The sequence below is a fragment of the Poecilia formosa genome, unplaced genomic scaffold, assembly GCF_000485575.1.
Source record: "Poecilia formosa unplaced genomic scaffold, Poecilia_formosa-5.1.2 Scaffold290, whole genome shotgun sequence".
Taxonomy (NCBI): Eukaryota; Metazoa; Chordata; class Actinopteri; order Cyprinodontiformes; family Poeciliidae; genus Poecilia; species Poecilia formosa.
Window position 1 is genome coordinate 575416 of NW_006800229.1, and position 14996 is coordinate 590411.

Below are 14996 nucleotides of genomic sequence, written 5' to 3' on the forward strand. Positions count from 1 at the left end.
TTAAACTCAACTTTGTTAAAAAAGAAATGGCATGAAGCACAATTTAAGAAGCCATTTGTAAGTAAACTGTATTCTCTACGACAAGCTGACACAAATCTCTGTTTTATTCAGGCTGAGAGGGAGAGAGCAAGACTTTCAGCAGATAACAAGAATCCTGGTTACTGGCCAAACTGGGTTCTGCCAGCCTTTTTGGAAATTTAAAAGTCAAAGTAAGGTTCTATAATATTGAGGGAACACACCCCGGCACCCCTGTGATCACAATGTTCTGAAACCAGGTTAAAATGTCAACTCTGTAGTCATTTTGTTTTAACAGCAAAATCCTTTCTTACATTAAATGCTCTTGCTGGGATATTGCCTCTTATCCTCATATAAATAAGCAATGACTTCTTACTTAGAAAAAACAATATTCCGAGTGCAATTCTTAAACTTGTCCCAAAAGAAAAATTGTAAATCTACCAGAAAACGGTATCAGTGGGTCAAATCATCACAAAAGAAGCCTTAACTTATTCATCACTACTACATTAATATGCAACATTGGAATTTATGATCACTGCTAATGCTAATAAGCAATGAAAATGAGAAACGAATATGTTACAAAGTACCACTTTATCTCTGAAGATAAAATCTCTTGAACAGTTCCGGCAGATTTTGAGACTCGACACTCTCAGAACTGATGCCAATACCATTGTTGTTGATCGAAGAAAAGCAGTAATTATGTGCTTTTGAGATGAATTGTGAAAACAGACAGTTGCACAACAACTTCATTTGATCAGCATAATCCAGCTTCTTCAAATTGTGTCTCCTTTCTTCCACCGCTTAAATGGACCATTAGCTGGGTTTCAACACAGCTGCACTGCAGTCGAAATCCATCCTCGCACACATGCTCAAATAAAGCAAATGCAGAATAAGGCTGTAATGGCTCACTTCTTCTTTCATGTGGCTAAAAACTTGCTTTTCAAATTCCTTACCTCCGATTTCAAGGTTCTTTGCGTGGTGACTTATCGTGAAAGTGATTAGAAATGAAGAGCTCTCCCCGCTGATACGGCTGGAGCCTGAGAGTCGGTTGCCTCTAGGCTGCTGAGCTCTCCTGCTCTTAGAGACTCAATACCAGATGGCAGGTTCAAGTGCTGCTGCTGCAAGCATTATTGCTGCTCCCAGGGATCTTCTACACCAGCTATCATAGATTTCTTTAACCTGGGTAGGTTTTAGATTCCCTTTAAGAATACTAATGTTTAAGAATGGACAATTTTAACCAAGCCAGAAGGTACTTAAGGAGACATTCATACCTACTGAACTATGAAGAGGAGGGAAAGTCATACAGTGGGATCCCTGTACATCAGTCCCTATTTACTCTGACACACCTAAATAAAACAAAACAGTATCTAAGATTTGGACATCTCACTATACATTGTGACACTGAGTTCAGGAGAAGGAGAATTGAGATCAATACTGAACATGTTGACCGACATGCAAAGCACCAAGCAGAAAACTAACCCTGAACACATCATCCCCAGGATGAGACATCGCTATGACTGGCAAACTTGGAATTAAATGCGTTATAGGTAGCAAGACCTACATGTCGTCAAGAATTTGTGGAAAGACTTCAAATTTGCTTTGAGAAGAAAAAAAGGCTGAAATTTCATTTTCGACATGTATAAAGTTATTACAGACAAGGGGGTTGTTGCTGTAATTTCAAGGGGCCTCAATAAAAGTGTCTAACACATAACAGACTTAATTGCAAAATACCTAAACCAAAGATAAAAAGGTGTGGATGTGAATACCTTTGCAGATGACTGCAGGTGAACGTTACACAGGAACTAGCAGATAAAACCCTGACAATTACCTACACAAATCTAGAACCAACAAGAAGCCAGTCAAATTCATCAGAAACACAACATATGGGATGAGGTTTTACAAAAAAAAATAAATAAATAAATAAAAGCTGCCAATTATCTTGGGAAAGATGACAGAAATGTTTTATTCCTGGTTTAGAAATTTGTAAACCGTCTCTAAGGAAGAAATTTAAATGTTTCTTGATATAAAGAGACCAAATACAGATTTTTTTTCTGCTCTACAGCACAACAGCACCCACAGCAACATTTTGTTTCTGATAAAAGAAACTTTTCAATTGAGAAATAAAGATCTCTACTTGTAGGACGAAATAGCAGCGTAAACCTCAAAGTACAGCAAAAGAGTTTCTGAGATTTAGGATACAAACAATCAGGAATAAAGGGGGAAGAAAAAACTAAATCACTTCTCTCCAGGGTTCCTACACACCTTGCCCTTTTATGTTTTTTCTTGAAATCTTTCCAAATTTATGGAGATCTGAGTAGAAACCATTTACTTTGACCGTACTTCAACAGTTGCACATTTACAAGCAACAATGAAAAGCTCAAGTTGCTTCCAATTTAGAGCTACTTTACAGCTTTCTCGCACATATAAACCACTGTAGCTCTTTCTCAGAATCTATCGTGCTTAAATTTGTCAAAACAAGACGAAACATCAGTTCTTTAAAGCACAGTTTTTTTTTATGTTTAATTCTTTATCTTTTCTAAAAAAAGACAAAACAACAGTTTCAATGCTGTATTTGCTGGTGGTGTGTACAACCACCAAGAAAGCAGTAAAATTTCCCTTTTACAACTTTGAGAGCACATTTAGCATTTGGTGGCTCTCAATCACTAATAGAATATTAGTTAAAATGTTAAACTAATTTTTTTAAGATGATGAATGTCTTGAAAACGCAAGTTATTGTCATAACTCCTTTCATTGTGGATGGTGATGCTATCTCCAGTAGCAGTCAGTCCTTCAACATATCAATAAAAGCCTCTGACTGAAAAATGTTGCTGTATGACCGTCACATGACTGTCATAGCATGCTAACAGCTCAATTTCCAGGTCGCAGAGACAATATTCTGAGTAACATGTTCTGATTGACACTATTAGTTGTTAGCAATTGCTGCTAATCCACCTCAGTTGCCTTTGCCGCGCCTCTTAAAACCTCTGCTTGTTCATGTGGTCAGAAAGCTGGGCAGAGAGATGGTGGAGACTACAATCTTCTCTTTAACATCCCTCGCTGTCTTGCCTATAACGATCAATAGAAGAGATGGTCTTAGCTTTCTCCTTCTCTCTCTGCGCTCTGGTCCTGTTCTGCATCCATGAAGCCTCCTTTTCAACTCCTCTNCTGTATTTGCTGGTGGTGTGTACAACCACCAAGAAAGCAGTAAAATTTCCCTTTTACAACTTTGAGAGCACATTTAGCATTTGGTGGCTCTCAATCACTAATAGAATATTAGTTAAAATGTTAAACTAATTTTTTTAAGATGATGAATGTCTTGAAAACGCAAGTTATTGTCATAACTCCTTTCATTGTGGATGGTGATGCTATCTCCAGTAGCGGTCAGTCCTTCAACATATCAATAAAAGCCTCTGACTGAAAAATGTTGCTGTATGACCGTCACATGACTGTCATAGCATGCTAACAGCTCAATTTCCAGGTCGCAGAGACAATATTCTGAGTAACATGTTCTGATTGACACTATTAGTTGTTAGCAATTGCTGCTAATCCACCTCAGTTGCCTTTGCCGCGCCTCTTAAAACCTCTGCTTGTTCATGTGGTCAGAAAGCTGGGCAGAGAGATGGTGGAGACTACAATCTTCTCTTTAACATCCCTCTGCTGTCTTGCCTATAACGATCAATAGAAGAGATGGTCTTAGCTTTCTCCTTCTCTCTCTGCGCTCTGGTCCTGTTCTGCATCCATGAAGCCTCCTTTTCAACTCCTCTTGGATTTGGGTTTGTAGTTCCGGTACAATCTGAGCTTTTGAGATGCTAATCAGCTGCTCTGGCTTGAAAAAACCCCCCACCAAAAACATCGTGCTGCCACGGTTATGCATCATAACCACTGTCGGAGTAAAAAACAGTGAGCAACAATCGCTTAGCTGCACAGCATCGAAACCAGAGGGAATAATTGTCCAAAGAAGCAATGCCTCTGACCAAAATAACTACAAAGAAAAATCTACAAAAAGAACAAATCAGAACAAATTTAACAGAGCTACTCCAACCTGCTGCCATGAGCACTACAGACCTAGAACTCGTCAACTATAAAAGTTGGAAGACACACAACAACCATCGACAGATTATTTAAAGATGAGTGAAGATATCCACAATGGACAAAAAAACTCCAAAACAAACCAACATTGTCTTTGTCATGACTATCAGCTCGGAAATAACCTTGTAATCAAAGAAAAGTTCTCCCTAAAGTGAGGTGTTTTAGGTGTGTGACCACATCGAAACATTAACATTTGTAAAAAGTTAGAGTTGGATATGAATGAACAGTGAGCTATTAGACCACACACCACGAGAAACTAATGTCACATTAATCAATGACACACATAGACTTGGGAAAAAACCTTTGCCACTAAACACACTCCAGCGTTGTGGAGTAATTTCAAACAGCATTACTCAGGGATGCTGCCATCAACCAACTCTGTGCAGAAATAGTGAAGAGATGGACAGAATGACAAGCATCTGGTTGGTGTTCATAGCTTTGGCTTACTTCTGTGAAGAATTAAAGTTGGCTTCAACCTCCCAAAGATCAATTAAATTTAGTCAAATAGTAGTAGAGCTGTGTTTTTTAAAAAGTATCTGCACAATTTATGACAGCATGAATCCAAAGGTACAGGACTGGGTTAAATTCTGTTGCATTTCTACATTTTAGTGGCATCATTTAAATTGGATAAAGATTTCTGGGCCAAAAATCCCTTTGTATGCTTGGTCCAGGAGAGGTTTGAAGTTTGCAAGACTTTAAAAGGTAATATAACCAAATCCAAATGAATTTAGTTGCAGAGGGATAAAAACAGTTTAATCTACTCCATATATATTAGCCATCTACTCAACAGAAAGACATCCTATAGAAATGTTTTCAGAAGCAAAAGCAAAAATTCCTCCAACTTTGTACTTTAATTATGTTTTTATTGCAATTGGCATTAGCTTTTTTTTACTATCTGCTGAAGGAAACACTTCATAAAACCCATTCTGAATCCAGAGAGACAGCCTGTGCACTACGAGAGACTGACTAAGATCCATTTATTTAAAAAAAACTCAAGCTGTTGAAAAACTTAGTCAACATGTTGTATGCCAAAAATAAAAAAAAAAAATAAAAAATCCACATACCCTCCAAAAACAAATCTTTCTTGCCAGTATGAAATAGTTCACCCTGACTAGTTTAGTATAACTAACTGCATACAACTCTGCCAAAGCTTTCAAAGTAGATGGCATTCGTTTGAGTGCAAAAATTGGTTCATAAGAAACCTAAAGTATCTCCTACCTATCTGTCACCTCGGTTTTGAGCTGTCAGGTGACAACAGCCGAGCAGAATAGCGATGGGCAGGCAGTCGGTAAATAGCTTCTATTTGTGACACACAGATGAATAAATCATGCTGGTCTGGATTCTGCTGGCACATTTGCTTTTTGCAAGAACCAGAAAAACTCAACAAATCAGAAGAAAATGCTTCTGACAGGCTAGAGTGCATTACTTTTAGCTTCGACCACGTTCATAAAAACACTAAGATTACAGCTTTTTTATCCATGATGACATTAGGGTTTGCTGCTGTTCAGGCTTTCAAAATCCATTCAACAATCCCAAAAAGGCAGAGCAGTCGTCAATTACATGCATTACCACGGACTTAACGCTGCCACTGACGTAGCTTGATTGAAGAAAACAGAAATTAGCAAGCAGCTGGTGAGTCTTATTTCTGTTAAGTTGTCCACTTCTCTTTTGTCTTCCCTTAAACCACTTCTGCAGTGAGAATCCCACTCGATAACCTCAAACAGTCAAGCAGCGGCCAATTAAAACTTTCCTAAAAGTTTCCACATCTCTCTGTGTATTATAAAGTATTGCTCTGCATAAAATCTAAATTTGTTCTGCAGCACCACCTTCCTATGCCAAAGCAGAGCTGAAAAATTTAAGCTTCTGCTCAAGCGCTGCATGTAAAACCTTAAAATCTCATCTCGCTGACAGATCTAAGCAAAGAGCTTCCCTCCTCTCACCGCATTAAAGGCAATCTAAAGATGCTGCGCCAGTTGATCAGAGGGAACTGCAGCCGTGCGGAGGTAAATTGCTGTCACTAGGCCTGATGGACCTTTTCCCTCCCAGTGGTCACGGGGAGGCACTCAACCTCCGTTCACTCAATTTGATTCGAAGCGCGTTTGCGCCTCTGGATGGGAGGAAACCAAGCTCCGTCTGCGTACGATTAGCAACACGTATGAGGGGAAAAATGAAAACCATCCAAACAGAGAGCAAGAAAACTCACAAGCAGGCATGAAACAATATTAGATGTTCACACTATGATAACCTTGAGTTAAAATACCACATTTTCACTGGTTAACCTACAAAAAACAGCATAGCAGGCAGATATTATGCTCTGCTTTCACTTAAAACAACAGAGCAACAGTTATCTGTTGCAGATATAATATACCATAATATGTGGTACATTTATAAGGATATTATACTTAATCACTTTTTGCTTTGATTTTAATACAAAAGCATCTTTCAAGAACTTAAATCACAGAATACTATGCCTTTTTATATTTTTGAAGTGAGTAGTCAGGCTAGCTGCTCTAGTTGCCAGTTTTCAATCTTCTCTTTGCTTGTCTTAATAAAAGTGATAAGAGGCACTTCTTTTGTTTCCATGTAATGACTAAGAAAATCTTTCTAAAGATCTAAATTCAACTTTTTCATTAGAATATACAGATTTCTTTCAGCCAAAGGAAATAGCAGAGCGGAGCAACTGCCAGGCACTTTCCCCTGCATCTCATTAAAAGGATTTCCTGGACTAACCTTGGTAGTGCTACACCACAAGTCTCAAGCCCTTAAGATCAGCATCCAAGTTCGATCCAAAACTCTCCAATTAATCAAGCTGATTGAGTTGTAAAAATACCTTGACATTCAGCATAAAATACCTCAAGTGCAAAAATGACTGAAAGGACTTAATGCAAACACTTACGCGAGTGTTTCATTTATATTTTTACTGCAGGTGGTTTGAGTTGATCGTTGCTTTTGGCTGAGAAATGAGAAGTAAATTTCTAAATGCTCAAAAGGATGAGAATATATAAGGGCTAATTAGTGATGCAGTAAAAGAAGTGGGAAATTATAGCCGTGAGAGTTTTCTTTGACAAGGCTTTGCTTTTATGAGCTTAAGGAAGGCAGTAATTACACTGTGAGCACACAAAACAACAGCCAAATAAATAAACAACATAGGAATAAAGAAAAGCGGTGGGACATCTGAGTTAAATTTACCATGACCATAAACAGAGCAAGCTGCAGAACAGAGTGCCAGAATAAAGCAGAGTAAGCAGGTTAATGCCAGAGTTCAAAAACATCATCCTCGCTTAATTAGATCCTGGGAGTCCAGAGAAAATGACCCATTTTTTTTAAAAAGGGAGCTACTTATGGAGTTGTGGTGATTCAGGAATAAATGACACGGAAATCCCACAACAAAACCAACCAAAGTCCTTGTATTTATGAAGCAAAGAACTCCCTGTAAGATGGGCCTGTCTACTTTAATGTGCCTAACCGAGGTCGATCATGATGTACTAATGCAGCCTCTCAGAAACAGGATCCCCACGGGAGGTGAGAAATATGCAACATCTTACAGCAGAGATCAGGCGTCATTTCCTAAAACTTCCATTCAAAACCAGCAGCTGGAGACGGCTGAGATAATGCGAGTGGGGACATTTTCATGATTATCTACCATCATAAATCAGATCATTCCACATCAAAAAGCCCCAAAGAGAAGAGAAATAACAGCGCAGCCACGCTGAGACCGAGAGGCTGCCCTGCTCTCTTGCATTGCGGTCTCAACAGCTGGAAAACGCCCGACCACTTCGGGCAAGTGAATCCTCTGGCTCGCAGTTATAACTTACACCAGAATAACAAAGATGCGCACATAAATGTCCCGAAACGCTGCGGTGAGAGGCGTGCAGTGACACACGCTGTAGCCTGCAGCAGTGTGACAATAACACCCCCCCGTTATCAACACAGCACGGGAAGAGGACACCGAAGGAAAACAGCCAGCGAGAGTAGGATGAAACTTGGAAAATAATGTACCCGTGTACTGCAAGAGGAACATTTTCCACGGAAGGCGAGGTGCGAGTCCTTATCGGTCCTGTGTTGTAGGACGAACTGTAGGAGGTTTAAAAAAAAAAAAAAAAAAAAAAAAAATCCTTGAATGGAGCCGGGTCTGGTTTCTCTGTCAGTCCGCTCCGCTGTGCTCCGCTCGGCAGACTGGACTGCAATGAGAGCAGCCAGTCGAAGCGGGACCCTTTTTGACTACGGCAGGCGAAGCCCGCCCTCTGGACGTGCCCGGTTCGCCGGATGTAGCCGAACAGTTCGCTTGGTGCGCGCGAACAGCGATCAGGCGACACTGTTCCGTTGTTCCAGCTGGTGCCGACAAACGCTTTGCACCTACTCTATCCCACCTTGCGGTAATGAGGCGAGGCGCGTTCGTGAGTTAGTGAAGAGCAAAGGAATAATGCTGCTTTCGAGGTTCCCCAGTCCTCCCCAGGCAAATCCAATTCATTTAGCCCAGCCCCGACATGCTTTTCGGACAAATAAGAATTTTTGGCAAGTGGTGTTTGCATGAAATGGGACAAATAAATGTCGGCTATGTGTCCAAAACTTCTGGCAGCTCTTCTGTAAAAGGTGTCATTCAATAGTTTGCCAGTTGGAGGAGGAGAAGCATAGAAATCAACGTTTCAGTGTAAAATGCTGAACATGCAGACTGTGGTAAAATCCCTTTCCTCTCATTTCTGAACCATGATCTACACACTGATCTGTGTAAGCAAAAATAACAAAAAGTTTAATTTGAAAAGGCATTAAAATACCCTCTAAAAGATGTCAAGTCCTGGCTTGACAATAAGTAGTTCATCATTTAAATGTGATTTTAAACCAATTTGAAAAGTGAAAGTCTAATTTACCACATGTTTTTAATCTTATCGGGAAGACTGCTGACTTGACAGTTGTTCAGCAGAGAGTCACTGTTAGGTCATTGTTAAAGAAGATACTGGTTACAGTCTTGTATCCAAGCAAATTAATAAAGTTTGGTGGAAGGAAAAAGTGTGGCTTTCACAAAGCATTCCTCACACAAACGAGCAAAGACAAGCTAAAGACAAGCTGCCTCGGGTCACTCAGAAATCACTAGTAGAGCTCCCATACAGCTCTGATTTTTCAAAAATAAAAATTGGAAAAGGCTGAAGCGCTGGACAACACAAAGGATTATGTTGCATTAATGTTAGTCTTTGGTGGAAGTGCATGATGTTCTTTAAATGTTCTTTGGTGAAGATTATATATTTTTGTGGCATCAAAAAATATTCACTTAAATTACTTTTTTTATATTATAGCCCTCAATTCACCCAAAAAATTGTGATTAAAACTGGTTTGGGTCTTAAAAACTGAAATGGACAACACTATGTCATGAAACAAACAAACAAACAAACAAACAAAAAAAAAGCATACTGTAGTTAGGTTCATAAATAAAAAAAAAATATCTTGCAAAAATCAAAAGAAATCCAGCAACATGGCAGGAAGGGAATTGTGCAGCTCCACAAGTCTGATTCATCCTTGGGTACAATTTTCAGCTGGTGCCGCCTTCATCTGGTCAAACAATTACGTACGAGTATAAACATGATGGAAATATGGAGCCATCGGCCCCATCAGGGAATAGACGGAGTCCAAAAGATGAATGTGTTTTTGGTGCAAAATGTGTGAAGCAAACCCAGAACAAAAAAGGCCTTGTGAGATGTTGACTTGTACTGGCAGTGCATTTATATTCAGTGAAGCAAGCCCTCTTACTAACATGGGCTGAAAGACCACTCAGAGAAGAAGAAGCCATTTCATCACAAGCAAGCAGATGATATTATTCTACAAATGCACTGAGTAAAAAAGAATGACATTTATGTGATGAAACTAAATTTGAAATGTTCAAATAATAATTGCCGTCTTCATATTTGCAGAACAAAGGAAAAAGGTTCTAATTCTGAGAACACCATCTTAATTGTGGCAGCATCATGTCCCGTTGGAGTTTGCTGCATGAAGAACTGGTTCACTTTATAATATTGATGGTAATATTAAGAAAAAAAAAACATTATGTGGAAATATTGAAGCAAAATCTCAAGACTTTACTAAACATGGTAAAGCTTGGGCACAATGGACCTTCCAGATAAATAATAATTCTACCATCCAATTTTTTGCCAGTTCTGTCTGGAAAAATGGGTCAAACATCCAGCAAACTATTGTGAGAAGCTTGAGGACGAACTATTAGGCTGTTTTAATAAAATAAAAAGTCCTCATCTTCAGGTGAAATGGTGCAAATAGTAGCAAAATGTCAAATCAGCAGTGAAGAACTAGCTTGTAGTACCACACCTACTACATTCCAACATAAACATCTGTATGAGTGAATTAGAGTACCTGATAAGAAAGCTTACTCCAATGCATTAAGTCAGCAGTCCTGCCTCTTGTAATGATCTAATAATAATACCTACATTCAGCCATTTCTAATTTTACATCAAATGTGTTTCTTTGAGCATTAATATCTTCCTCACTCAAACATTTATGCTATGCTGTTTTCATACTGTGAACAACACATTAGATAAAAGCAAAATGAACAAGGCTTCATCAACGCTCAGTCAAAAGATTAATTAAACAAGAAAAACAGCAGAGCAAACGCTATTATGCTTCCATAATTAGGCACTAGCTGTGTACTGAGACATGCAAAATATCAATGGGAACATTATCTCGTGTATCAGCATGGCGGTCAGCTGGCTCCTTTATTCTTGCCTCAAAAACTGCTTGTGCAGAGACAATGACTTCTTAATATGAATAATTCATGAAACATTTAATGTCAACACAATGTCAGATGAGTTTACAACTCACTCATTTTAGTCATTTTGACACCTTGTTCAACAATATTTAATTTAAAAAACAGTGCTGTTGTACTAAAACATTCTAAAAATCAAAACTACCTTGCATGTTCAAGCTCTGGTCAGCTATATAACACCAGCACTTGTCTGCATTGGGAAAAGTCCTCTAAAGTGACCATTTCCATCTGCGAACACACAAGTTCAGACTTAAAATGACTTCATGCAACAATAACATGACACTACATAAACTGAAGCAGACCCAAAGGTAAATTAGCCACATTTAGAAACACCGAGTGAGTTTTAATGCAAATTGCCAAAAATGTGAAAGAGAAAATGTGAATTAATGTACATCAACACGAACAGATGGTGGTTGTAATTCTTCAGTTGGCTGCTTGAAAGCACTGCAGAGGAAGAGCGCAATTTAAAACGCATTAAATCTGAAAAGGAGGTAGCAGACTCCAGCTTATTTCACCTACTTGTGATGTTTTACATTTCTTGTATTTTAGTGTCTTTCACAGAAAACTGCACTTTTTTTGCAGTTTATTTTATTGATGCACCTTTCAAAGATGATGCAAATTGTGTAGTTGTTTTAGAATCTGAAGGAAGTTTAATCAGAACGCATTTCTTCTATTCCGATTAAACCCACCTGGCATTTTGTCAGCTGCAGTCTTTAAGAGGTAAAGTGATTACTGGATCAACTTATGCATCTATGACTAGTTTCTTCAAAGACTGAAGAAAAGCCTAAAGGTTTTTGGAAAGCCATTTTATCATTCTTTGACAGGAAAGCAATCTATTGAAATGTATCTACAAAGACTCATAAGTAAACTTGTGGTGGAACGTTTCACAAAATCCACAATCTGGTTAGCTCCGGGATTAGGAGTCATGGTTTTGTTTATTTTTTCCTAAAAAAAGAAAAAAAAATCTGACTACAGAAATGCCATAATAAGCAATCTATAATTAAAAAAAAATGTTTAGACATCAGTTATTTTCAAAGACTGACTGACTTGAAGATGATTCCTTTGAGTTTAATCAAAAAGATTTAGAACAGTTTAAAATCTTCCTCAAAATCATATAGTCATTTTATTTACATTTTGCACCCCATCCTTCCTGTGTTGCATTCATTTTTTGACATAATAGTTAATGGTTAAAAATAAAGCTAATGAAAACATGAGATTTAAGATTACAATTCTTTATCAGTTCAATAATAATAATAAAAAAAAAACATGTACATGTCAGCTTAAAGAAGACTATGTTTAATACCTGGAGAAAGGTTGTTATTTTTAATCTGGTAATTTATTTGTGTTTTTGTTTTATAATTTCCTTGATGTTTCTCTTCTCACAATGTTTTGGAATTACACTGGGACACTTAATTATAAGTTTATGTCATTATGACTTTAATAATCTGATGGTCATGTTATGTCTTTATTCTAAGTGCTTATGAACCTCTCTGGGCTTCACGCTCAAGGTTAGATATTGCTTTCTGCAGCTGCTCAGGAGCCAGACTGCCTCCAGTGTTTAGGATTTTTTTTGTCCTCCACATAAAACTGATGTGTGGCTGTTGACAGAACCCACACAGACTCTGAGCTTCAGTTGGAGCTTTAATTTGACCTGTTTATGAGTTTTTGATCATGATCTCATATCGTCCACATGGTATAAGATAAAGCTGACAGTGATTTTCACCTAACAATTGATTTTTTTTTCCACAACATAGTGTTGGTAAATTATCAGCAGGAGCAAATATCATATTTATATTCTTTGCAACAGAATTTAGCTGTGAGGCATCCTGACACTGTAGTTATGGTTTTGCACTCCATCTGAATTTTTCAGTCTCACAATGTCGTTTAAAATTTGTGGGATTGTTAAGTTGTTTTTTGGAACATGACTCTCTCTTTCCTTTGCTCCCAGTAAATAACCTCTGGCGTCCCTGTAGATGATGCAGCACTATAGGTACATGCACTCCAGTATGGAGAGCCAGAGGCGTCAAAAACAAGTGACTTTTCATGTCACTTATCTTCAAACAAGACGGGAAAATGTTAAAATTTTAAATCTTTGTTTAAATTTCATGAATATTTGGCCTTTTCAGTCACTCTTCCTCCCTCCGTTCTCACTGGTTCCCGAGCCGCTGTGGGAAGCACTGAGGATGGTTTCCAGTATTCATAGAAATTACAACTTTGTTCTTTGCTGATACTCATTTAAGCTTTTAAGCGAAAAACTCTTTTTGGAAGTATGGCTTAACATGTTATGGCTGCTGTTGGTGGAACTGTTGCCTTGCACCAAAGATATCCTGGGTTCAAAACTCGGCCTGTGGTTGTTAGCATGTTCTCCCTGTGCTTCTCGAACCGTTTTCTCTCACAGTTCGAAAACATGACTGTTAGATCAGCTGCTCTTTCTAAAAGTGTGTGTGCATTGTTGCTTCTCCTGTTTGTCTCTGTGTTGCCATGTGATGGACTGGTGGCCTCTTTTTTTTGCCATCTGGGCCTCTGGTTGGTTCTGTTATTATTTCTTTATTTTGACTAGGATCTGAGCTTAGGTAGATAGTCATGTCTATCTACCTCGGTGTGTATTTGTGCCATATTTTTATATTATCAGACGATGGATTGATTGAAGAATGCTTCATGAGATTTCCATTAGACTGATTAGGATATGCAGTGTATGCAGTTCAAGATTTAGCTTGAATATGAAAAATATCACAATAAAATACACTGCTGCCTGTCAGCCACCCTGTCTTGGAACAATTTAACAAGAATCTCAACTACAGGCGGCAGATAAAAAAAAAAGGAAAAAAAACAATCTTTTTCCCCTGACTTAATTTGTTATTGCACCCACCATTGTTCAGAAATCTTGCCAGCTTTTACACAAATCCTGAAGCTCAAAATCAAACTTGATAGTTTCCAGAAGACTAACGGAGGCGAAGCTGCAGCATTTAGAGGCAGGCAACCCAGTACCATAATATCTATTATGGAGAATATGTTCCATGCTGGATATTTGGAAACACCTCAGAAAGTTTATGCTAAAATATGGGCGCTTATGTCAAGGCTTTGAAAAATATTGGATGATTAAACTAACAGCTTCACAAGCTAAAATAGGTCATGAAAAATAGCATACGGAACATAACGTACAGAAAGTTTGGACAATTTGTACAACAAGGCATCAGAAGACACGGTTTCCTATCAACCACGGCTTTTAAATGTTTCATTTAGTATTCAGGATAGGGGAAAAAACAACGCAACCAACTCAAATCAGACTGTCTTGTTGCTCTTTTTTCAAATACCCAAAAATGTTTGTCAGAAAATAAAGTGAATGTTTTCCAGGCAAATTCAATTACTTACCCCTGTCAGCCCGTCATAATGAGTAACAGCCAGTGCATGCTCTCATTCAATTTTGGTGTCCGTGGGGAACGATGTTTGTCTGATGTCTTGATTTTTTATGTTATTTTATTATTATTATTTTCACAACAATGTTATTTCCGTGGCCAGCTTTGTATAGCAAAACATTCAAATGAAACGCTAATTTCAGGCTCTGTTCTGCGAAAGATGAAAGCAGCCTTGCTTGCTTTTACAGTCAGAAGAGCGAGTGCTTTCGGTGACATCCGAGTTTCGTTGAGTCCAATGAAAACCTGGATATTAAACATCCGATGTGTTTATCATGACTCCAATCAGCCCAGTCATATTAGTTTCATGTAATAAAGCGGAAACACAGAAATCCCATTTAAACTAAATCTCCAGTGCAACACATTTAGTTAGTTAAAAGGAAGATCATATATAATCAATAATTCAAATTTAATTAGTGCATATTAAATTAAAGCTGCATCTAATCAACAATAGCAGTAAAAGTTTAACAAGGGCTTGGGGAGGCAAAGCCTTTCTCTGTCTTATCAAGCCTTCCTAACCTTCAATATTTGCCTCTTCACTACATATTCATGTCTATTTCTCTCTGGGGATGTTCACAATTTTTGCTGACTTTTTGGAGTTACTTCCCAAATCCCATAGTAATGTGTTTTTCCCTCTTTAAGAGTGCAGTATTGGGCATGGACCAGTATGAAATTATGACAGCGTGACAACCTGTGTAAAAACTGGTTTATAC

General features: G+C 38.2%; 1 protein-coding gene across 2 annotated transcripts in view; it reads right to left on the reverse strand.

The window, feature by feature from the left end:
* The window catches only part of enox2 (ecto-NOX disulfide-thiol exchanger 2), a 194778-nt gene that overhangs the window by 132575 nt on the left and 47207 nt on the right, over positions 1–14996 (reverse strand). The window contains exon 1 of one of the 2 annotated variants that reach the window (XM_007571932.2): positions 8104–8473. The exons of the other annotated variant lie outside the window; for it this stretch is intronic. Within the exon in view, the coding sequence (XP_007571994.1) occupies positions 8104–8125 (22 nt within the window). The 5' untranslated portion in view covers positions 8126–8473. Of the gene's footprint in view, positions 1–8103; positions 8474–14996 lie in introns of those variants that run through there. 2 annotated transcript variants of the gene reach the window in all.